Here is a 24,824-nt window from a genome sequence, read left to right as displayed (position 1 = left end):
GGCGAGTGACAATAAAACTAAAAAACAAGAAATTCCTTTTGAGTAAATATTTTAGTTCGGTTACTCCATAATAAAATGTCTGCGATTGCCTTAATTATATATAAATTTAACAAAAGATGGTAGCAATTAGATGCAAAATAAATCGTGTTTTTAAAAAAAAAACTTCGTATTATTTTAAATTCCAGGTAAAGTGTAATAATTATACTAAAATGAGGACGCTAAGCACGCAGAATTTCGTAGACACGTAATTTTCCATCTCTACCGCACGTGCACAATTATATCGCTGTCCCGCCGATTAAGCCGGCGGTCAATGCCACTGTGCAAGCGACACAGCTACATAAATATGATGGCGTAAAATGGAATGTCAATGAACAAAGTTCTTCGTTCTTATCGTCCTTACTTTAAGTTTATTTCAATATTGAGAAAATACCCCAAGCTGCACAAATATAACAGGGTATATTTTCAGCATAATGTCGCTATTTGAAGCCGGCATCATAGCCAAGATGACGATGGACGAGTACAAGAACCTGCCGGAGCACTCTCGAAGGTCCGACCCGGTCAGCGAGTCTGATCAGGACGGCTCGGAACTGAAGGACTCCACTGGTACTGCGTCACAGGTAATGCTTTTTTCAATACACTTGCTCAAAACGGTGTTTTTATTCCACCGGTTTTTGGCTCATAATTCTAGATATTAAACACGCGTGCTTTTTCAGTATATTATAACACTCGTGCTTTTTCATTACATTATCCGACTGAGTTAAGAAGGTAACGCCGGCGGCGGGCCGAGGGGCGGCAGGCAGTATGACAGATGCAAGACTGCATACTAACCGATTTAACAATTAAAATCTAGACACGCGGTGTTCAGCCAAGTTCAAAGAAAAAGGAACTGGCGACGCAACCGTGTGTAATATTACACCAACCATTTCGAGCTACTTTTGACCCCTTCACAACTTGAAACCTATTTAACCTACACACATAAAATTTGACAAAGTTATTCAAGCCCCTTAGCTGGTCTAAAATACAAAATTTCATAAACGTAGCTCAAACAGTTATTGATAAATTAATGTTTAAAAACCGGCATTTTTGTGACTGACTGACTTATAGATCAAAAACCTAACCCACTTCCAGGTGACCTAGAAACTTGAATTTTGGCACCAAGGTTGGTTATTAGGTGTACATAGGGGAAAAAATATGAAAATAAAAATTATTGAAAATTAGATTGCAAAAAAATTGGAATACACAATAATAAGATTTGGAGGTGTAAAGGTTCTCCAAATGTCAAAGAATAAAAAAAAAAAAATTGTATGAAATACATATTTCACGTCAAGAGACTGTTAAGCTAACAATCTTAAAACTAGTTCTACAGAATACATAACTACTATATATTTAATATGTCAATGTCATCATCAAAATAACTAAAACATAACAAACATTAATACATAATAAGGTTGAACAGCTAGAAACAACAGCGCCATATGCCTCTCCGGGACACTGCACGCAAAACTATTACAGCTTTTGAGACTGGATACTTGGCCATGATTCCGTGTCTCCCAAGTAGTCATCTATTTTATAGTATCCCTTTTTTTAGAAGTTTTACAATCATACTTTGGTTATCTAAAGTTCTACTAAGTAATTGCCCCTACCCAGGGGCGGATTAAGAAGGCGCGGGGCCCTTAGCACATTAGCTTGCGGGGCCCCCTGGTTCGAAAAAAAATATGATTAAGTGCGAGTCGGACTCGCACCCCGAGGATTCAGTATCATCACAACATTTTTACGATGTCTTAATATTTTTCGACTCGTTCTCAATTAGTTTTTAACATGTTATGCAGTGTATTTTTTAAGGTTTCGTAGTCACCTGGAAACTCTTATAGTTTCACCATGTACGTCTGTCCGAGGGTTTGCTCCGCGATCGTTAGTGCTAGATAGCCGTAATTTGGCATGGATAATTAAAGGTGACGTTCGGATTCCGACCGCAGCTGCACTACTGCGTCAGTATTGCAGCCTGACAATACTGCAGACTGCATTACTGTTGCAAATGTTGTTGCCCGGATTCTGAACATTTGCTGCAGTAATGTCACGCTGCCATACTGCTGTAGCAGTGCAGCTGCGGTCGAAATCCGAATTCGCTATAAAAAGCTCCGGTACCGGCTCACCGCACCCCGTTCGCTTTTATGAAAAGACCCCGCTACACACGCTTTCACCGCTTAGCTACTTCGCACATCTCTGGTGGAAACATTCACATCGTTCCACATCCTCGCTACGTATCTTCTCACCGCTCAGATACCTCGCACAGTTGGAAACGGAGTCTAATACACCTATAACAATTTCAATTAACAAATGGATTACCGGGCGTAATTAGATTATGCTGTCACAAATTCACCAAGAATTTAAAAAAATGTTATGGTGCGAATGGTTTAAAAAATAATACGTTATGTGACTTGGCCGGTATTCAGCTGTTTTTACATCTCATTCAATTCTAAAGAACGGCTTAGGTATACTTAACGGTGATTTAGGAGAACTGTCGTAGAAATTTTACCAGTTATTTGCAGCGCTAAAACACAACATTATGATTTTCTAATAAATAAAACATTATTGGATAAAATGATTTTCAAGTTAAGCATAAATATAGTTTTAATTGCTGCATAAAATAAATCTGGAAAGTACACACATTCTAGTAATATGGGTTTAAATGTTTTTGCCCATATCTGAAAACTATAATTTGTGGGTTAGTTAGGTTTTAGAGATTGGACTGCAGTGCTCTAGATGTTGGATAAAGGAGGGAATATACATATTATACACGTAACGGGCTTAAGCCACTGGACCCTACCTTATACCCGAGAAATTATTTACGAATGCTTTTTAGGTACCTAAGCAAGATATCCACTGAGTATGTTAGCCAGTTCACTGAGCTATTTAACTGAGATGGTATAAGCAAATATCATAACCGAGCGTATCTTATCAAACGGATTCCCGCCGGCTGATTCAGTACTACGTTAATGGTTTCGAATACATCGTTTTCCGACGAAGTGTGAATGATAATTTTGTATTAGTTAACTTCACTTCATTAAGTATCAGAAATTATTTATTTTTATTCCTGAATAATTAATGAAACAGAACATACAACATAGAAAAAGAACCGGATAAGTGCGAGTTGGACGGAAGGTTCCGCACTTTTTAGTATTTGTTGTTGTTACAGGCAACAGAAATATATCATCTGTGAAAATTTCAACTGTCTAACTATCACGGTTCTTGAGATATAGCCTGGTGACAGATGGACAGACAGACAGACGGACGGACAGCGGAGTCTTAGAAACCCGTTTCTAAGACTCCGCTGTCCGTCCGTCTGTCCCGTTTATTCTTTGAGAACGGAACCCTAAAAACAACTTTTGGGTAAGTAGATATTCTATTTGGATGTGTGTATTGAAACATTTGCAAGAAACACAACACAACAATTGATCTCATGGTAGTGCCGAAAAAGCATACCATTTTTCAAACATTCATACTTAATCGGTTCAAAGTCTCACTCTTGATTTTGTATGCAGGTGAAAAGAAGATTTACAGGTAGGTACAGGAGTATTTTTCAGTCGCAATGGGTGCAAATACATATCCATAGAGCTTCTTTGCTGCTATGTCACCTTGTTGTAAAAAAAACTGGTTCAACAGAGGCGATTCCGGCTATTTATTTAAAGTAGATATCAGTAGCGGCGCGTGGAAATTCTGGCTAGGCAACTCGAAACAAAAAAAAACCTAATTTATCATTATGTACTTTTTTCATGATAAAAGTGAAGCGTGCGCTAGGTGTATCCTTGGGCGCGACCTTTTGCAGTTAGTGAATAACCACCTTTTCCATACTATTTTACACAAAAAATACAAAATTTGATATTGAGTAACCTTCGACATATTTCACACCGTACCGACGAGTGTCCGGCAACGGTACCGGACCGGCGCAGGCTGCGGACTGTAATACCATAATACCGTACCGTACGTGTTATCGTACTGTAGATTAGTAATGTAGTATTGCGATGTCACAACTGTATTCTAGTTCATAAGGAATAAATTAGTAGGATTAGGAATACGATTGCTGTTAGCTTCCAATATACAAATTTTCAACACAAACCTTTCCTATGTTGGCAACACTCACCCTATCAAACATACGTTCAATATCATCCCAACGCACTTAACTGTTACAGTCGTTAAAGCATCGATAGCTGGTTTAATGATGATTAAGTTTCTTCATAAAGTTTACATATTTCTCTGCTCATTTTTGTATTTGTCTCTAACGACAACTGCCGCCTACTGCGAAAACCGAAGTTCGCAAATTGCGGGGATCTTTCTTTTTTCTCTCCCACTGTCTCACTGAGACGTAATTAGAGTGACAGAAGAAAATGATGAATAATACATAGCAACATTTATAAATACAAATTGTGAGGGTTTCAAGGCACGAAGGTTAAACACACTGCTACCGAGTGAAACACAAAATTTTCACCACACCAAAGCGAAGACAGTAACTGTGAACTATTAATCTATAACTTTAAATTAAATTCAAATGGTTGCTATTAAATATTTATCATTCAAAACCACTCAAAAACCAACATGAAGAACTCAAAATTTGCATGCATGCAAACTTTGAGTTCTAAACAGAAACAGACAAATGTTTGTAGAAATATTCGTTTGGTTTAATAGTGACAACTCTCGTAAACAAAATGCAATTTTCTCATCAGCTTTCGAAGAATAAAGAGAACCTGTACAAGTACAAGGTGATACATTTTTCCAAACTGCTTTCTTTGGTGAACTTACCCTTCCTAATTCTGGATACGCCCTTTATACATTGTAAGTCACAGGGGCGGCGTAGTAAGGGTAATTTTGGTTGTAGGCGCAACAGGTAGAGTCGACGAAAGGCCTCACCCCCGTGTCACTGAGCATGCTTCGGGGTGCGTTCTGCTTACTGGGGATCGGCCATTTACTGGCAGGTAACACTTCTGTTCCATTTATATCTCTTTGACACTCTTCTACGACAATACGGGTAATAATTTGATTTGTTTTAGATCCCATCGTATAATTTTAAAGATAATCGTGCCTAGACTCAAAATGATTGTTTTGGAGATACTGTCTGTAAATTATGAGGAAATACAAATCAGTCTATGCGTAGATGTGTTATATAAGTGTCAACGTTTGCAAAACTAAAATCAAGCAGACGTATTTTTACGTTAGTCTGCAAGCTATACTACAAAATTACAAATTAAAGGAAAACATATAAAAAAAACCTTTTGTCCAGATTCCAAAGCGATGAATTACACAATTTATTCTGTAATTCAAAAATTTTTACGGTTGCAAGTCAATACTCGTATTATCTATAACTATAAAGATTTTGAATGGTGTAACTGAGGAAAGATGATTGAGCTTTTAGAAATCGTCTACCAATTTGTTAATTCTGTTTTTATTTACATTTTTCTATCATTTCCCAGCTATAGCCCTAGCCGTGGAAATTCAACTCCACCGTCGTTCCAAAAAGAGGACGACCATAGAACATTCAACAAGCAGAAGGGTGGTCCGAGTGAGCGTTCTCAGGAAAGCAGTTAAGTGCCTGAGGAGACTGATCAGGCGGCTGGCTGCGGCTGCTCACCGTCAACTCGACAGAGCATTGGGACCTGCAGTTTAAAAGTCTAGTCAAGTGCCTGGAAAAAATACGACCATAGAACATTCAACAAGCAAAAGTGTGGTCCGAGTGAGCATTCGCAGTAAAGCAGTCAAATGTTTGAGAAGACGGTTCAGGAGGCTGGCTGCAGCTGCTCTGACTAAAGTGTCTGAAAAGAAGACGACCATAGAACATTCAACAAGCAGAAGGGTGGTCCGAGTGACCGTTCTCAGGAAAGCAGTCAAGTACCTGAGGAGACTGCTCAGGCGGCTGGCTGCAGCTGCTCACCGACAGCTCACCAAAGCCTTGGGACCTGCAGCTTAAAAGTCAAGTAAAGTGTCAGAAAAAATATTTAGAGGAGCAGAACATGTCCGCCTAGCTAAAAAGGGCCTTACGACTAGCAGGTTTAAAAGTTAAATGTCTGAAACTATATTTATTTTGAGAGGCAGACCAGCTCAACAGGGCCCAGGACCTGCAGTTTAAGATTTTTATATTTCTTTGGGTACAAATAGACAGGAAATGCAGTTTAAGAGAGTCTTCACTAAAGCGGTCAAATGTCTGAAAATATTCTTCAAATGTCTGACTTCGCAGCTTCTTATCAGCAGATCAACAAGGTTCTAGGGCCTACTGTTAAAAATGAACCATACTGATGTTTTGCTAAGCAGAAAATGTCTTATAAATAATATTTATAGTCTGTCAAGCCATGTTGTCAGTAGAAAAAAAGCATAGAAAATTCGAATTTCGTGCTTTTTTCTACTGACAAAGTTGTTTGACTATAATTTTGAGCTTCTAAGGACTTAAATTTAAATATATTCAAAGACTACGAGTAGACTATTGTAATTAAATTAAGCTTCAATGTAATTGATCCTTTAAAATTGTAAGTTAGCTTTCATCTCGTTAGGCATAAATTCGACTTGTTATTAATTACGGTCTGTGAAATTGCTTTACATTATAAGTTTGTACCTTTTACTTACTGTAGCTAAAAAGGATCTTACTCTGATGAAAGTTATTGAGTAGGTACCTATATTCCTATCGCAAAGATATAATAATAGTAAATAAATGATATTATAAGGATATCCTCACAAAAACATCCTCATCATACAAATAAATGCTCTAACCGAAATTTTGAATCCAAAGCCATCGGCAGTGTTACTGACTAGGTCAGACCGGACGGTCGTCAAAATAATACCTATATATTCTGTGAAATAAATTTTTACTTAGATCACAAACCACTTAATCATCCTTTATTACGTTAGTACGCCAGCACCGACAGCTGAGACTAGATTATTGTATCAAATAAGTTAGCCCCGTGTCAACAGAAAACAAGATAAGAAAGTTAGGAACTCGACGCTTGGTTTATACCACAACTAAAAGTGATCAGACCTTCACGTCATGGAAAAAGTTGTGCACGTGCTGGTATTCAATATTTATGACGCTGCCTTTAATAGTTTTATCAATAATCGCTATGTTGGTTATTTGATTTTATATTTTTTCATTAAATTTATTAATATAATATTTTTCTACTCGTCGACTGTAATGATTGAATTAATATTTCGTATTCCAAACTGTAATTGCGTACTTTTCTTATTGTAGCTCCCAACTCAACTATAAAATTTATTTTGATACGCTGTAGTCAACTATATGAAAAATTGACCAATCTCGTGCCGCCGCGCTCCCATAGAACGGGGGACGGGCGGGCGAGAGCTCGCGTGTTTATGTATTTTTGTCTACTGTAATTGGTAAGTATCTCATTTTCATTATCTATTTAGGTTTTATAATAAGAAAATATGATTAATGACTCGGAGAGAAAGTATTGTATACAATAGTGATATAATCAAGCTTTTCAATCTCGTGCCTCACTTAGGTAACTCAGCAAGCTTCGTTGCTTAAACACGGTACTCGACTGAAAAGCTCTCTATTATATCACCGTTGTATAAAATACTATAGCTCACTTTACTATACCTATTTTTCAAATTAGAAAATAGTAGTTTATGTGACTGTTACATAATGAAAGGCATACAAATACGAACGAGCTGAAAGCGAGTTTCATAAAACATCACACGAGTTCTTGATGCCTAATTATGTACAGTTACATACACTGCGTTATCTACACACATATTATAAGCTCTCTATTATGGAACGCATGTTGCGCCCGCTATTGTGGCATTTAATCACATACTGAATAAAACGTCATCTTAAAATGAGGTCAAATCACATTCCTTTGTTATTCAGAGATGTTTATTTGAATTTCATTATTAAATTGATATCGAAGTTACTATTAAGCAATAATAACATTTTCATAGATATGAAATGTGTTGTAACAAAACAGGTTATATCTATGCTGGCCGAAATTTGCGGTTTTTAAACGCATCATAGGGTATGTGTGTAGATAAAATTAAATAGTTTATAAACGGCCCGATTCGAACAATTAAAAAGTCACAACGATCCGATACCGATCTGTCAGTGTAAAGAAATGTCATTTTTGACACTGACAGATTGTATCGTATCGTTGTGACTTGTAGAAGCATTGTTCGAATCGGACCGATACTCATAACAGCTATAACAGCCATTTGGATTCAATTGTTAACGGTATTCTCCTACAATAAATTCCAAACTAGTTCACCAATGGACGTTACGGCTTTTTGGGGTTGAAGTGTACAGACTTTTATCAACTACCGCCGATTAAAATGGCTGCAATATTTATCCTTAAAACTGAATTTAGTAAAAAGCGATGCAGAAAAACTAAAACTCGTTTAAATACTTTACCCAGTCATGGAATCTCTGGCTGTTTAAACCACAGAGTGATTTTATTTGTTACTGGCTTCTGCCGGTGACTTGGTAGAGACCAAAATGATGATGATGATGATTAATAAAAACTATCCTCAGTCCTTTTCCGGGCCTTAAACTATCTCTATACGAAATTTCATTTCAATCGGTTCTGTAGTTTAAGCGTAAAGAAGTACTTAACAGACAGACAGAGTAACTTTCCGCCCTTGCTAAAACAGTCTTATTTCCGTGTTTTTTTTTTTCATGGCATTTGCGTTTGATTAAAACGTGTAAAATCTTCACTTTTGCTTTAACCCCCTCTTAAAAAATGGTGTCAATCAAAGTCCGTACGTCTCCAGAAAGGAAACGATCTTATTGAATTAAATCGCCTTTGTAGGCTGCTGCTAATAAAGTTAATCTGGCCCGCTTCAACGTCTCTGACTGTCCAACTGTCCCGCTGCTAACAATAATTCCCGGAATTAAGATCTGTCTAATTTGAAATACTTTTATTAGGAAGCGACTTCCGTTTTTATTATACGCGTATATAAGACACGAGTAAATAAGGCTAAGTTGTTAATACTCAACAATTTATTCTATTTCATTCCTATTCGATTTAAAGAAGCCTTATGTGTAGACTTATCGAGGTGTACAAGATTTCTCTTTGACGTGTGTCATTTTCTATGTATTTGTGTCATCACAGATTGCATTTTGTATGGAGTGAGTGAGAAGTGTGACTGTTTGCACTTCCCCCCCCCCCCCCCCGCATTAAATAGTAAAACAGTTTGTACGGTAAGATATCGCTTGGGCTCTTCCTTTCCGACGTGTCGAAATCCGGTGTCGCTCGAGGGTCGAGTCGTTTCAATAGGCATTTTGGTCGCACTCATTAGTCAAAGTAATTTCATGTTAGTTTAATTTAATGTTAGTTGCCTGAAAATAATTGATATTTAATTTAATTTAATCAGTGCACGTGAGATGCACTATACTGCGAACTATGTCAGGTTCGCATTCGTATCATAAATCATAACAAGATCAAAACTACATAACGAATTGTTAAATTAGAATCGACCTCAATGTCCAACCGGATTGTGGGCAAAGCTCAAAAACAGATTAAATTCCAAAACCGTTATCATGTACTTGGCCTAAAACCTTTTAATTTCGGTTTCGTTCGTAAAACCGTTATTTATAAAGCGGTTTAGATCAATAAAAACCGGTTTATTCCTACGTCGGGGTCTTTGTTTACGCAGCACACCCCACCGCCAGGCCTGCTGGCCATCTCGTCGCTCATGGAATAAACCGGTTTATTTAGGTTATTATAAAGCCCTTAAAACGTTCACGTTCTTATGAAAGTTTGGAGTAAAACCAAAATAAACCGATATTTACCGCTATTTTTTAAAACCGCTTTCAAGCCATGTTTGTTTAAAACAAATGTTATGGAATAAAAATCTGCTACTCGTTTCATGGAACTGGAAGTTAGCCCAAACTGACTATTTGCTTAAAAAAACCCGGACTGAAAATGCTTGACCACACTTTTTTGTTATTTTCCACTGATAGTTTTTACCAATTTTACATGAAGTTTTATTTTCGTTTTAAATCTGCATTTTCCCGTATACTGGTTAACTCCTTAACTTGGGTGTTTTGATCGATTTCTAAAGGAGGTTCTCAAATTCGACCGGAACTTTATTTTATCGGGATTTGGTACCTACCTGAAGACCTAAATTTAAATTCACATTTCAGTAAAAATGGACTCCTCGAAAATGTCATGTCACATACCTAGAGTCATCATTACAATAAAGAAGCCATACCAAACCATTAAATTATCACGATCGCAACCTGTACCACACGACCAAAACGTCATAAGCGCCGTAAAATTCATTGCGTTTACGCGTTTAGGTCACGACAGTCATGCTCCGTTTCTATGGTTTGTTGTTAAAACAACAACTAATGGCGCAAAATACTGGTTCTCTGTGCCGATTTTATATGTAGTAATATTAATTTAATAATGGTCACATACCTACCAAGCTATGCCAACTACAGCTGCATTACTGCGGCGGCGTTGATCTTTCAATTTCCTTGATAAAATGAGTGACGGATTGATTTTACTGATGTGCCGTCGAAAAGCTTCGAAAAATGTGAAATTACCACAGTATGGAGTATGGACAGACTTTGGAAAGGAGAATGGGCAATTTGTCCCATGGATGTATACTGTTGAGACATATCTCGTTTGAAAGGGTTTACTCTTAGCATTATTTTATTGTATGACACCAACTTTGGATAACTTGCAGGGACTGAGCAATTTAAAAAAAAGAGTGGCCAATATAAACGGTTGTTTTACAAAATACTTGTTATGTAGCCGGTTGTTAGGTGTTTTGTATGAAAGAATATGAGAAATTCTAGATTTCTGTTTACCACTACTTACGTTTAAGTACGTACAGGGCTGGAATTAGTTGATAAAACATATGCTTGAATTAAAAATACTGCTATTAAACACTGAAACTTGCTTGTATACTCAAGCCATATATATCATTTAAAAGACATTTTTATAAGGTATTTTAATATATATATACTTGCACTCAAATGCTTGCAGGGGCGGTAATAAAACTAGTTTTTTCGTTAATTAAGTGTGGTAAATGCCGCTTTGTTTGTTCTACCTGGCACTAGATGGAGCCTTGGTAGCCGTTTGGGTAATTTTTACTAGTGGTATATACAATTGAGTTTTATCCTATTTGGAAGGTCTTCAATTAAGCATTAATTACTTATATGACACCAAAGACCGAAAGTGTCCAGGGAAGATGATATTAATAATTTTGATCATGCGCTGCGGCGTAAACTGGAACTAAAAAATGTCATTCATATAGAGTTACTTTTGTAACCATTTACATCACTTTGCATGCCTGAAATATAATGAAAAAGTAATTTATATATTTTTTTTAAATTATTACCGCTCAATAAATGGCACTAAACTACTTAATTATGATTTTTCAAATCCTCTCTAGTACTGACATCTTGCGTGCAATAGGAGAACCGAATGAGCGGCAAATGCTGGATCCGTATAGTCGCTTATAAACGCTTAAAAATGTCACCGAAGAATAAGTTTGTTTAATTCGGAACTTTGACAATAAAACGAGTTGTTACCTTGAACGAGTAAGTGTCGTCTTTTTATCTCTCTTGCTCTTACATATTCGAGTGATAAAGGTAGAAAAAGCATTATATTTTTTAAAGTTCGCGTTATGTCCCGCTAGAAACGTTATATAAACTTATTATTAAACATGAAATAAGATTCCTAAGCAGTAAGTAGGTAAGTAAATGTATTTATGGAGTACCATAATTAGCAGCAAGAAAATAAATCTAAGTTTATATGTTACGATAAAATAAATCGTAAAAAGGTACTATGTACATACTTGTTTTGTCTCTCTGCAGGAAAATTGTGTAAACGTGAAACATTTGAGATTGCGCCGCGGTTCAAAGCAACGTTCCCTTCGTTTGCCATATGAAGCAGGATTAAATTGTGTAGTTTTAAGTTCTCATGTAAGTGAATTGTCAAATTCTTAGTGAGAATAAAGAATCTTAAACCTAAAATTAACGCAGTGAATACATTACAAGCATCAGCGACTCTTAACTGTTTGCCAAGCTAAGATAGTAGCTGTATTTCGTTCCATTATATATACGTATGAAATAAAAACTTTTGAATACATTTAACACCTTTATTTCATATAAATTGAAAAATAACTGACGGCATACATTTTCTAGTGAATAGGTGCATCCAGATCCAGATAAGAGAATGCATGGTTATTGCGCCAATCTCGGACCATTTGCGATTGGTTTGCTAAGGGCACCGCTAGCTGGTGCGGATGCACAGAGCACTTATACATACCTTATTAAATAAAAACTTTTGAATACATTTAACATCTTTATTTCATATAAATTGAAAAATAAGTGACGGCATAGATTTTCTTCACGGTCGCACAAATATTATCAGGACGAGTCGACAAGTTACTTTAAAGCAAGCATTGGTGAATAGGTGCATCCAGATCCAGATAAGGTAATGCATGGTTATTGCGCCAATCTCGGACCATTTGCGATTAGTTTGCTAGCTGGAGCGGGTTAACGAAAAACAGTAACTGGCGACGCTAACTGGCGCGGACGCGTGCGACGAATTTTACCTACAAAGGCACCCGCGCGCGTGCACCCGCTCCGTGCACTCGCGCCAGCTAGCAAACGCCCTTAACCTTTTAAACGCCAAGAATACCTTAAGGCGTCTTAACTAGCTATGCTCAAAGCGTCATAAATACATTATAGCTGATATAGCCGCTGTCAGAGTAACCTTCACACTTTCAAGTAAGGTTTAGGGCATAGGGCGTCCGCAACGTCTCGCGTGTGCATGGAGCGGGCGTGCGGCTTACAGTATCAGCAACGCTAACTGGCGCGGACGCGTGCGACTGATTTTACTTACAAAGGCACCTGCGCGTGTTTGCCCGCTCCGTGCACTAGCGCCAGCTAGCAAACGCCCTTAACCTTTTGAACGTCAAGAACACCTAAAGGCGCCGTCACTAGACATGATTTAAGGGCCATGAACACATTAATGATTATAGCTGTTATAATCGCTGTCAAAGTCCCTAATGTAATACTCATGCACTTTCAAGCTCACTTGCGCCCGTGACCTTGGCGTGTGAGTAACGTTTTTGTTTATGGCGTTCAAATGGTAAAGTATCAATGTCGTAATGCGTCGCTAGCGCGTTATTTTCGAATCGCACCCGTGCTCCCGTGTTGGACTGCACACGCGGTGTACACTTCTTGTTATTGTAACCGTTTGTGCGCCTAGATAACACAAGTACACATACACAACTCGCAATATGCTCGCGTGCTCTTGTTTATATGTAAAGTACGTCTTCTAGGGCCGCGGATTGGACCCACGCGACCGGCGGGGCGGTGAGCGGCATACATTGGTCGCAATGCAAGCTGTAAAGCTAGTGCAGTGCATGAGGGACGCGCGGCTTTCTCTCACCACATCTTTAGGTGTTCTTGCCGTTCAAAAGGCTAAAAGCACCTAATGAGGTGGCTTTACATTAGCTAGATGCCGGCCCACACGCCGATCCGGTGTGCAGGCTAAGGAAATCGCTATGTAGGCCAATTCGAAAGTGCAACTGACATTAAACCAATTTTAGAATAATATTGGAATGATACCAGTTAGCTGTCATTCGTGCGTTCATTTCGCACTTATACGCATGTATTTGTGCGAGCGAGACGCCCGCAACTAACTGATATGATTCCAATATTACTCTAATATCGGTGTGCACGCCCCTTTTTATTCATAAGCAAGGTAATATTGAACCACTATAGAAGGCAGCGAAGAGGCCGGCAATGGAACTGGTAGCGTTTGATGGAGACAGTTTTCTGTCAAATGCAAGTTCAAATTGGCCTGACTGTCTCACTCGCACACCGGAGTAGCGTTTCATATAAGCGTACTTTGTTATATCCAATCGACCCGCTCTATTCAGTAGGTTTCATTATCTCGATCCATCAGTTAAGTAACAATCTCTTCAATCTGGTGGATCGAGATGGTGGATCCTACTGGACAGATGGAACCTGTGGATAGGAAAACGTTATGCTCAACAACTTGGTAGCAGAAGCGATGTGATTTTTTAAAATCGCGACTGTGTCATTGACATAATATATCTGAGGACGGGCCTTACGGGCAATAAGATTGGGGCCAGTACAGCGGTGTTACGCACACGAGTTTGAGCCAATCGTGCAGTCTAACGCCACAAGTACCACTACCACAACGTGATTGGTTGATGAGTTCGCATTACGCACGCGATTGATCGCATCTAGTTGCGTTAGACAGCACGATTGGCTCGAATTTGTGAATGACACAACTGAACTAGCACTATCGTTATTGCCCCTAAGGTCGGTCCTTAGATATATGGTAAGCGTCAGGATGGCGGTGGACCTCAGCGAATTTCAAAGAAATATTTATAAACATATTGTACCTTCTGTGTACCTCAGTGTACCTTTAATAGAAACCAGTGTACCTTTCCCCGAAACGAGATATTTTACAAAACGGTCCACCCGCCAACCTGACGTCAGGATGGCGGGTGGACCTATGAAATCTTGCATTATACCGCACTAAAAGAATGCAGTTATATTGTGCATGAGCTTAGCCTAGCTTGTTTTGGGGAGAGGTACACCGGTTTCTATTTCTATTTACAGAGGTACACTGAAGGTACAGTCACCATCATATATATCGGAGCGGCCAAGGTACCCACGAATATCTGAACATGCCTCTACTGTCAAGAGGTTAGAGTGCGTGTTTAGAGATCTTTGAGCACCTCGGCCACTCCGATATATCTGATGGCGACTGTACCATATAACTGCATACTTTTAGTGCAGTATAATGCAAGATTTCATAGGTCCAACCGCAATCCTGACGTCAGAATGGCGGGTGGACTTTTTCTTAAATATCTCGTTTTGGGTTAGGTACACAGAAGGTACAGTATGTTTATAAATACTTACTGCTATGGCGCAGCGACCCGAAGTGGATCTTGGCCTCCGACACCAAAGACCGCCATGCTTCTCTGTCCAAAACCGTTTCCATCTAGTCGACGGCGCCGAGTTCGCTAAGGTCTTTTTGCATTTCGTCTCTCCAGCGGGACCTACCTAGGACGTCTAGACGGTCTTCGGCCATTTGGAACTTCAGAGTACGCCCTCCAGGCTGCACGATCCTCACCCATCTGGACTACGTGCCCGAGTCATCGGAGTCTGGCAGCGCGAAAAATCCTAGGACTCACACGTGGAGAGGATGGAACCTGGAGACTCCACAGGAATCAGGAGATTGAAGATCTGGTGTCCGAGCTGAACGTCATTGGATGTTTATAAATATTTCTTTGAAATTCGCTGAGGTCCACCCGCCATCTAGACGCCAGATGTCAATGCCGAGTGCGACCGCCCTTAAAGCGGTGTATTATCTCTAGTCTCTCCAATATGTTCTCCTGGTGGGTTCACGGGGTTTATTTTAAGTGTTATCATAAACAGTGTTCACCAGCGGGTCTACGGGTACCTAATTATTTTTACCATGGGCCGACCATGAACACGATTCTATTTTTAAAACGTAACCCGCGTAGCTACTTCAGTCTTAGGCGGTATATACTCTACACCACGTTCACAAAAGATTGATATTTTAGGTAAAAACTCACATTTCGCTATATTTGTCCATAGTAAATACTAATTCAAAAACTGTACGGTAGGGCCTAAAATCTTCTGTGATAGTAATGTAGAAATAAATACTGTTGACAGGCGGTCAACGGTATTTAGTACAATAATTACACTGAAACAATTCGTATAGAATACAGAACCTATGAATAATATATATCTAGAGAATCTAACTTTAATGCAATAATATAATTGAACAAAAGATATACATTAGTACGAGTAGTACGATCAACCTATATGTCTATTTTTAATAGTCTTAATGTTCGTGTATCGGTTCTGTATTCTATGGCCATTAATTATGCTTTATTTTTCAACTTTCTTTGACTACACACAAGTACACATTATATTTGCTTTTTTCTTGAACTTTATCTTGCCCATGTTCGATTCTTCTTATGTCGATGCATCCTCATTATTTCCGTATGGTTTCTGAAAATACAATAACAGTTTTTGTAGTGTTTTCTAATACCTATGTTTGAAGTCGGTTTCCTATTTTTAAGAGAAGTTTTTTTTTTCATGTAAGTACCTTTTTTTTCAGGTGGGGTAAATTAGAGCAGATGGGATACCTATCGACAATTATGTCAATAAACAGTTTTACGTTCCATCAAGAATTGAGAGGTTGACTCAATTCCTCATGGAACCCATGATGTAAGCTAGACCTTTACACAAATATTCCTTAAACCTCGTTAAGCAAGTAGCTTCTTTACAAACATAACAAAGAAGACAAATCGTCTAGCGTGAAATACGCATCGTTAAAGAGTTCTTTTCTGGTCCTGATCAGAAGTTCCACTTCTTCAAATAGCACTTTTTTGAATGGCAATGCCTGGTCTGTTGATGAAACTAAAAAACGCCTATAAGATTTGGGGAGTTCCCTTAATTCCTCGTGGTTTTGTCAAAAATAGGACCATCTTGGAACTATACACCCACTTTCAAACGATAACTAATTTTCAACATTGGTTCAGAAATGACGAAGATCTTACTTAACATATATACAAAAAAAAAAGTTTTTGAAGTCGGTTAAAAAGTAGTATCTTTACAATACTTCCTTTTACTAAGAAGGGATAACTACTACAATTTGCTTACTAAGTAAGTACTTACTTACTATTAGTATCAGATTGGAGTCGACTCGAGAGTCGATAAAATGGGCGTCGCTATCCTTTCCGGGTGGGGGGGATTTCACCGCATGAAAAAGAGACACATATAGTGAGTTCTTACTGTTCTACCAAACTACATTATATAAAGTAGTCGTACTTTTTGAGTCAAATTAATTTAATTCTAAAGGTGCGACGTAATGGCCTGAAGCCCGCTCTTAGCATACCTAGTTATACTATTTGATGGATATTGGTGTCAATTTATAATACGTTTAATTATTCATTGTCTTTACCTAATTATCTTTACCTTTTGCCGACCGGTTTGGCCTAGTGGGTAGTGACCCTGCCTATGAAGCCGATGGTCCCGAGTTTGAATCGCGTAAGGACATTTCTTTGTGTGATGAATACAGATATTTGTTCCTAAGGCTTGCGTGTTTTCTATGTATATACGTAAATATATATTTATCTAAATAAGTATGTTTAACGTCGCCTAGTACCCATAGTACAAGCTTTGATTATTTTGGGGCCAATCTGTGTAAGATTGTCCCTACATATTTATTTATTTATTACCTAACGTAACCTACATTAGGTAATGAAAGCATTTTATTTTTGTAAGGGTAACAGTTTTGTTGGGATATAAAATGGTTAATGATAAAAACTAATACTTTTACCAGCATTTTCACTTTATATTCATGTATTCGAAACCTATACATTTATGACATTAACTTTTGCAAGACGATAAGATTTTTTATTCACAATAACTTGTCCGTATTCGAACTGTCTGGCTACCCGGCTAGCCGTGGCTGTGTACCCGGATTTTATACTCTGAAACTGGAACTAGTGACAGATAAGAGTCGATTGATGTTTTTTTAAAGATACTTATACTTAAATAGAATTACTTACCTATGTTTAATTAAAAGAAACTACTTATACATAATAATCCTTACAGTTTTAACCTATTTAACCTACCTACCTAGCTACTTTTAATAGTAGCAGTTCGGTTCACTTCGTAGAAATACCTGTTCTAAGAATAATGAAAAAGGAAGAAGAGTAATAAAAATAAAGAATCTGGAAGTCGTTGAGGTGTTCCGTTCTTCATCAGCAATTCTACTTCAACAAATGTCACTTTATTGAGTAAAAATGCTTGTAATATTGATGAAAATCCTAAAATGACTATATGTATGCCTATCCTATACAATATGAGAAGCTCCTTCAGTTTCTCGTAGAACCTATCATCAGAACTGGACCTTGACACAAATGTTCCTTAAAAGCCTTACATGCTATAAACGAAATAAAAAAAAAAAACGCCTAAGGTAAAATACTTGTCGTTGAAGAGTTCCATTTCAGCAGTATCAGCATAGTTTCAGTAATATCAGCAGTTTCACTTCATCAAATGTCACTTGTTCAAATAAAAAAAACTTGATATGTTGACGAAAATCCTCAATTCCTCCTAATTGTGAATTCAAATCGATTTAAAATCCTCAATTCCTCATTGAATCCATCATCAGAACTGGACCTTGACACAAATGTTTCCTAAGAACCTAGCTGAACCTAGCGCGCGTTGAAGAGTTCCGTTCTGGTCAATATCACTAACTTGTTTAAATAAAAATGCTTGATATGTTGACGAGAATCCAAACATTACTATATATTATTGTATGCCTATAAGATTTGAGGAATTTCTTCGATTTCTCATGGAACCCATCCTCAGAACTAGACCTTATGACACAAATGTCTTCAAGAACTTTACTTGCTACAAAATAAACAAATAAAACATATCGCGCGCGAATTGGCGAGTTCCATTTTGGCCAGCATCAGCTGTTGCATTTCGTCAAATGTCACATTTTAATAAAAATGCTTGATATGTAAATAAAAATCCAGAAATTATAAGATGTCAGGAATTCCCTCGATTATTTATGAAACCCATCATCAGAACTGAACATTGATATAAATACACCTTAAGAACGTTACTCGCTACAAGCTTAATAAAGAATACAAAACGCGTGCGTTGAAAAGTTCCGTTCTGGACAACATCAGCAGTTCCACTTGATCAAATATAACTTTTTTAAAATAAAACACCTAGAGATATTGATGAAAAAAAAAACTATATGTATTTCTATAAGGTTTGAGGTGTCCATCATCAGACCTAGACACTGGTGTCTAGTACAGACATTTCTTAAGAACCTTACTTTCTACAAACTTAAAAGTTCCGAGGAATTGTTCGGATTAATCTCTGCCGCCTCTTTCCGTCACCGCTTTACGCCACATCATTTATATCTTCACCACTTAGATGGTTGGCAATCCTCAACTGTGCATTTCTCTAGAAACTTCCTGTCTCATACAGCTAAACTATGAAATGATCTGTCGCATGCGGTATTTTCGGCCCAATACGATCTTTAAAACTTTAAGGAAAGAGCGTATTCCTATCTTAAATGCCGGCACCGCACTTACAATCCCTATGGTGTAACAGATGTCCATGGCCAGCGGTAATTGCTTACCATCAGTTGATTCGTCTGCTAGTTTGCCTCTTATATCACAACAAACAAAAAAAGAATAAAATCTCATGCGTTGAAGAGTTCCGTTTTAGTCAACATCACTAGTTCCACTTCATCAAATGCCACTAATGTGAATAAAAAAAGCTAAAGATATTGATGAAAATCCAAAATTACTATATACCTATAAAAATTGAGGAGAATGAGGAGTTCCGTCGCTTTCTCATGAAACACATCATCAGAACTGTACTTCGACAAAAATGTTTCTTGAGAACCTTACTCGCTACAAACTTAACAACGAAGAAAAATTGCGCGCGTTGGAGTTCCGTTTTGGTCAACATCAGTAGTTCCACATCATCAAATGTGACTTTTGTGAATAAAACTTGATAATATGTTGATGAAAATCCAATAAGTACTATATATATACCTATAAAATTTAAGAAATTCCCTCGATTCTTCATGGGACCCATCATCAGACCTTTACCTTGACACGAATGTTCCTAAAAACCTTAGTACTTAAAACTTACTTGCTACAATCTTAACTAATAAAACAAATCGCGCGCGAGTTGGCGAGTTCCATTCTGGTCAACATCAGCTGTTACACTTAGTCAAATGACAATTTTTTTAATAAAAATGCTTGATATGTAAACAAAATCCCAGAAATTATTACATGTATGCCTATAAGATTTTAGGAATTCCCTCGATTCTTCATGAAACCCATCATCAGAACTGTACTTTGACAAAAATGTTTCTTAAGAACCTTACTTGGTACAAACTTAACGAAGAAAAATTGCACGCGTTGGAGTTCCGTTCTGGTCAACATCAGTAGTTCCACATCATCAAATGTCACTTTTGTGAATAAAAGTTGATAATATGTTGATGAAAATCCAATAAGTACTACATATATGCCTATAGCATTTAAGAAATTCCCTCGATTCTTCATGGGACCCATCATCAGACCTTTACCTTGACACAAATGTTCCTAAAAACCTTAATACTTAAAACTTACTTGCTATAAACTTAACTAATAAAACAAATCACGCGCGAGTTGGCGAGTTCCATTCTGGTCAACATCAGCTGTTACTTTTAGTCAAATGACACTTTTTTAATAATAATGCTTGATATGTGAATAAAATCCCAGAAATTATTACATGTATGCCTAAAAGATTTTAGGAATTCCCTCGATTCTTCATGAAACCCATCATCAGAACTGGACATTGATGTATTAAGTACACCTTAAGAACCTTACTCACTACAAGCTTAATAAAGAATACAAAACGTGTGCGTTGAAAAGTTCCGTTCTGGAACACATCAGCAGTTCCACTTGATTAAATGTAGCTTTTTTTTAATAAAACGCCCAAAGTTATTGATGTAAATCCAAAAAAAACTATATGTATTTCTATAAGGTTTGAGGTATCTATCAGACCTGGATCTAGACACAGATGTTTCTTAACAACCTTACTTTCTACAAACTTATCAGGACAAATCTATTACGGCGAGTGTTCCATCGCATTGCTCGGATTAATCCTTGCCGCCTCTTTTCGTCATCGCGCTACGCTACAACATTTTTATTTTCACCACTTAGATGGTTGGCAGTCCTCAACTGTGCATTTCTCTAGAAACTTCCTGCCTCATACAGAACTCAACAAACTATGAAATGATCTGTCGCCTGCGGTATTTCCGGACCAATACGACATTTAAAACTTTAAGAAAACAGCGTATTCCAATCTTAAAGGCCAGCACCGAACTTACAACCCCTATGGTTTAGCAGGTGTCCATGGGCGGCGGTAATCGCTTACCATCAGGTGTGACGTCTGCTCGTTTGCCTCTTATATCATAAAAAAAAAACAAAGAAGAAAAATCTCGCGCGTTCAATAGTTCCGTTTTGGTCAACATCAGTAGTTCCACTTCATTAAATGCCACTAGTGGGAATGAAAAAGCTTAAGGTATTGATGAAAATCCAAAATGACTATATGCCTATAAGACTTGAGGTGTTCCCTCGCTTCCTCATGGAACCCATCGTCAGACCTTTACCTTGACACAAAGGTTCCTAAAAACCTTGGTACTTGAAACTTACTCGCTACAAACTTAACAAAGAAGACAAATCACGCGCGTGGAAGAGTTCCGTTTCTGATCAACATCAGCAGTTCCACTTCACCAAATGTACTTACTTACCACCCATTTATTTGAAACAGTACCTAGGTACTCCATTTTGATGCCGCCAGCTTGAAACTTCAATGGCCTCAGTGTCCGATGAACAACTTAAAAATGTTGAAAGTAATAACAATTATAATAAGTTGGGGAGTAGCGACCTTACACACCCGAGTGCTCCTGGGGAGTTCTGTTACCGGACATACAATAATAATAACAATAAATAAATATTATAGGGACATTCTTACACAAATTGACTGAGTCCCACGGCAAGCCGAGAAGGCTTGTTTTGTGGGTACTCATACAACGACATAATAATATATAATATACAAATACTTAAATACATAGAAAACATCCATGACTCAGGAACAAATATCTGTGCTCATCACACAAATAAATGCTCTTACCGGGATTCAAACCCAGGATCATCGACTTACTAGGCCAAACCGGTCGTGAAAAAAAGAGCAAAAAAAAAGAAAAATATGTCAAAAGAAAATGCGATTTGGAAACGTTATTCGCCACTTAATATATTATTATATCTGGTTCACAGCATTTATTTGGTGCTGATATAATGTCTGCAATATTACCCGAGTACATTAAAATATGAATAAATTATCATAAATTCAGAAGATGGTCCCTATAACAGTTCATTTTTACATGGAAAAATGGCTTTCATGTAAAATGTTTGTCAGACATATTTTTGGAAGTATAGTACAATCATTAACTTAGAAATATAGGTAACATTTCACGAATAAAAATACGGTAACACATATTTTTAATTATTTTTTTAACTTATCCTACGCAAAATAGAATTGGAGAAACTGACATAGGGACTATCATTCGACACGACACGTATAGTAAAGTATGAATCCGCTCTAAGTCCCATTACATAGACAGTGGGAAGTAAAATAATTCTTGTTCTGAAAACAATAAAATGTAAAATGATTAGGTAGGACAATCCAAACTTCTAAGGTCGCGTAGATCAGAAGTAGATATGAATTTGTTCGACAATACGATAGGAAACTTTTCAGCATTTACATTGGCGCATTTTTTTCTGGAATACTATCTAAATTGCACTTTGTATATATGCTATATTTTTTATATAATTTGGAGCCTTTATTTTCCATGGAGTCGAACGCTATATAGCAGCTATACGAGAAAAAATAATACTTTTATCTTACCTACCCCATGAATAGTGAAGATCATCAAGGAGCATACTCTCTGAGATCAATGGAATGGAGTGCCTTTCGATTGGAGAAAATTATAGCGTATTAGAAATATACTATTTTGTAATTACAATGTTGAATATTTTAAATTGCGTGTTTTGACAATTATTGTTGACAATATTACATTCAGAGTCATCTTGACATAACTTTAGAAATCCATAAACTAGTCTATACTTTTTAAAATGATGGAGTAAGACTGACGAGATTACCGCTATGTATAAATGTTTTACGTCAAGTAGAATTTTGCTTTAGAGCGACATCTGGCGTTGAGTAGAAAAGTTAAGGCGTAATTAACTACAATTAATTAACTCATTAAATGGTTTTATTTTGGTCCCTGCAACGATTTGACCCCAGTTATATTATACGAAAAATAGCTTATAAAAATACTTTTCACATGATATACATGGCATTTGTATACACTCTTATTTCGCTGTGTATCAAGTAATTTTTAGAAAAACGATTTTTTAAAACTGTACATTGTGTCCCTTTAAATACTTTATCATTGGTGTTGATACAAAAAACATAAAGCATTTTTTATATTCTTTCGAATAAAATACGCTAAAACTTTTTATATCCCGCGTATAAGGAAATATAACTGCTTATATGCGCAACTTCTTTTTTTATATAGCTCGGTCCCTGCAAGTGGTCCAAGGTTGGTGCCATACAATAAAATAATACTACGATTAAGAGCTTTAAAACGACATATGTCTCAACAGTATACATCCATGGGACACTCCCCATACAAAAGTGCCCATTGTCCTTTCTCATATTTTTCTAGAGGAATCTAAATTTTCCATTTCCAAACTGACAGCTTGCTTTGTTTCCTTTGAGAGTTTCAGAGAACTTTTTCAGCTTTTTTGGAAACCAACTTACAATATGTAGGACTGAACTTCAGTCACTGAAGATCATAATTCTGTAGCCTCATTTTATCAAGCCGCGGTTGAAATCGGAATATGTCATATTTTCTTACATTTTATAAAATTTCACTGCGCGAATTCTACTGGATTGGGCCTACTACGTGCCATTACAAAAAGCAGAATTCCCGCTCCCACAACCGAGAACCAGCAATATTGAGAAGAGCGGCAAACGTTAGGTACACGTGTATAATTTGACGTGCATTTTTCCAACGTTGTGCGACCGAATTGGCGGCGCAAACAAAGCCGCATGTAAATGCGATGCACAATACTGACAGTGCAGATTACTTATACAGTAGATATAGCAAAGGACAAAAAAATTAAACAGAATACTATACACGGTGTTTTTTTTAACCCAGTATGGCTAAGTCAGCTGCATAGAAAGGTATAGATTAATTGTATGCACAGGGGGTCACCTCTCTCTGCATCTGACTGTACATTTAATGGAAACTGATTGTCATAGTTCTTTTTCGGAAAAAGCTATTAACTAATAACGTTGTTACTTCCATTACCTATATCATTTGACTAAAATAAACTTAAAATTTCATGAACCCGCCACCAAAACGCCGCCAAAAATTGTTTTCCAAAGAAAATAGAGTGAGTAGAAGCTTTTTTATGTAAAACTTCTAATCGCTCTAATTTCTTTCTAGTACAAAACATACGTTCATGTTCATGTCAAATTTTATATTATGTTATTTAAGAATATGTTTTTAACCTTATTAAGGCAAAAAAGTGTAAGGACTTATGCAAAATTAAACCCTTATCACTTTGAAATAAAGTTCAAAATCACGTGGGAAATATATTTCCCTTGCATTATAGAGGCTTAAAGGGAAAAAAATCGTGTAACTCTTGAAATGACTTCCGACCTTTGATGAACGTGCCTAGCGTCAAGCTCTTTGCGACGCTCATCTTCAAAGGAGCTACCCTTTGGACTCCAGGGTCACTTATAAGCCGTTTCTTACACGAACTATGACACATTTTAAGTGAAACCTAGCAATCAGGCGATACTAGTACTTGAGTAGCACAATAGATGGCGCTGCTAGTTGAGGAATTCACTTAATTATAGCTGAGTTAAAAGGATGTTACCTCATATGTGATTCGAGCGGAGGCTCGGACACCTAAATTAAAAGATTTCAGGATTGTCAGATCGAGAGGCGATTTCACCAAGACGAAACTATTGAATATTTAAAATCGACTTTTATGAAAAATTTCACAGTTTTCTACGTGATGACAACCACTGGCGCCACATTTACTTGCTTATTCGGATTTCCGGTTAAACTTCTAATAAAAACGCAGCTGGAGCTAAAGATTTTTTTTTTTGTTTTTTGATAGCTTATTACGCAGTGAAT

At 37.2% G+C, this 24,824-nt stretch overlaps 1 protein-coding gene and 1 long non-coding RNA gene across 2 annotated transcripts in view; one reads left to right on the top strand and one right to left on the bottom strand.

The window, feature by feature from the left end:
* Positions 1 to 5,786, top strand: part of LOC133519641 (ionotropic receptor 40a-like) — a 37,857-nt gene extending 32,071 nt beyond the window's left edge. Inside the window, exons 13-15 of the mRNA XM_061853686.1 lie at positions 467 to 617; positions 4,874 to 4,970; positions 5,466 to 5,786. Of these exons, the coding sequence (XP_061709670.1) occupies positions 467 to 617; positions 4,874 to 4,970; positions 5,466 to 5,659 (442 nt within the window). The 3' untranslated portion in view covers positions 5,660 to 5,786. The remainder of the gene's footprint in view (positions 1 to 466; positions 618 to 4,873; positions 4,971 to 5,465) is intronic.
* Positions 5,787 to 15,573: 9,787 nt separating this feature from the next.
* Positions 15,574 to 23,328, bottom strand: LOC133519640 (uncharacterized). Its single transcript, XR_009799650.1, has 2 exons — positions 16,707 to 23,328; positions 15,574 to 16,033 (listed from the first exon to the last, which is right to left on the bottom strand). It is a non-coding gene; the product is annotated as an uncharacterized LOC133519640 (long non-coding RNA).
* Positions 23,329 to 24,824: the final 1,496 nt, after the last annotated feature.

This window comes from Cydia pomonella, chromosome 7, assembly GCF_033807575.1.
Source record: "Cydia pomonella isolate Wapato2018A chromosome 7, ilCydPomo1, whole genome shotgun sequence".
Taxonomy (NCBI): Eukaryota; Metazoa; Arthropoda; class Insecta; order Lepidoptera; family Tortricidae; genus Cydia; species Cydia pomonella.
This window is presented reverse-complemented; position numbering and strand designations above follow the sequence as displayed.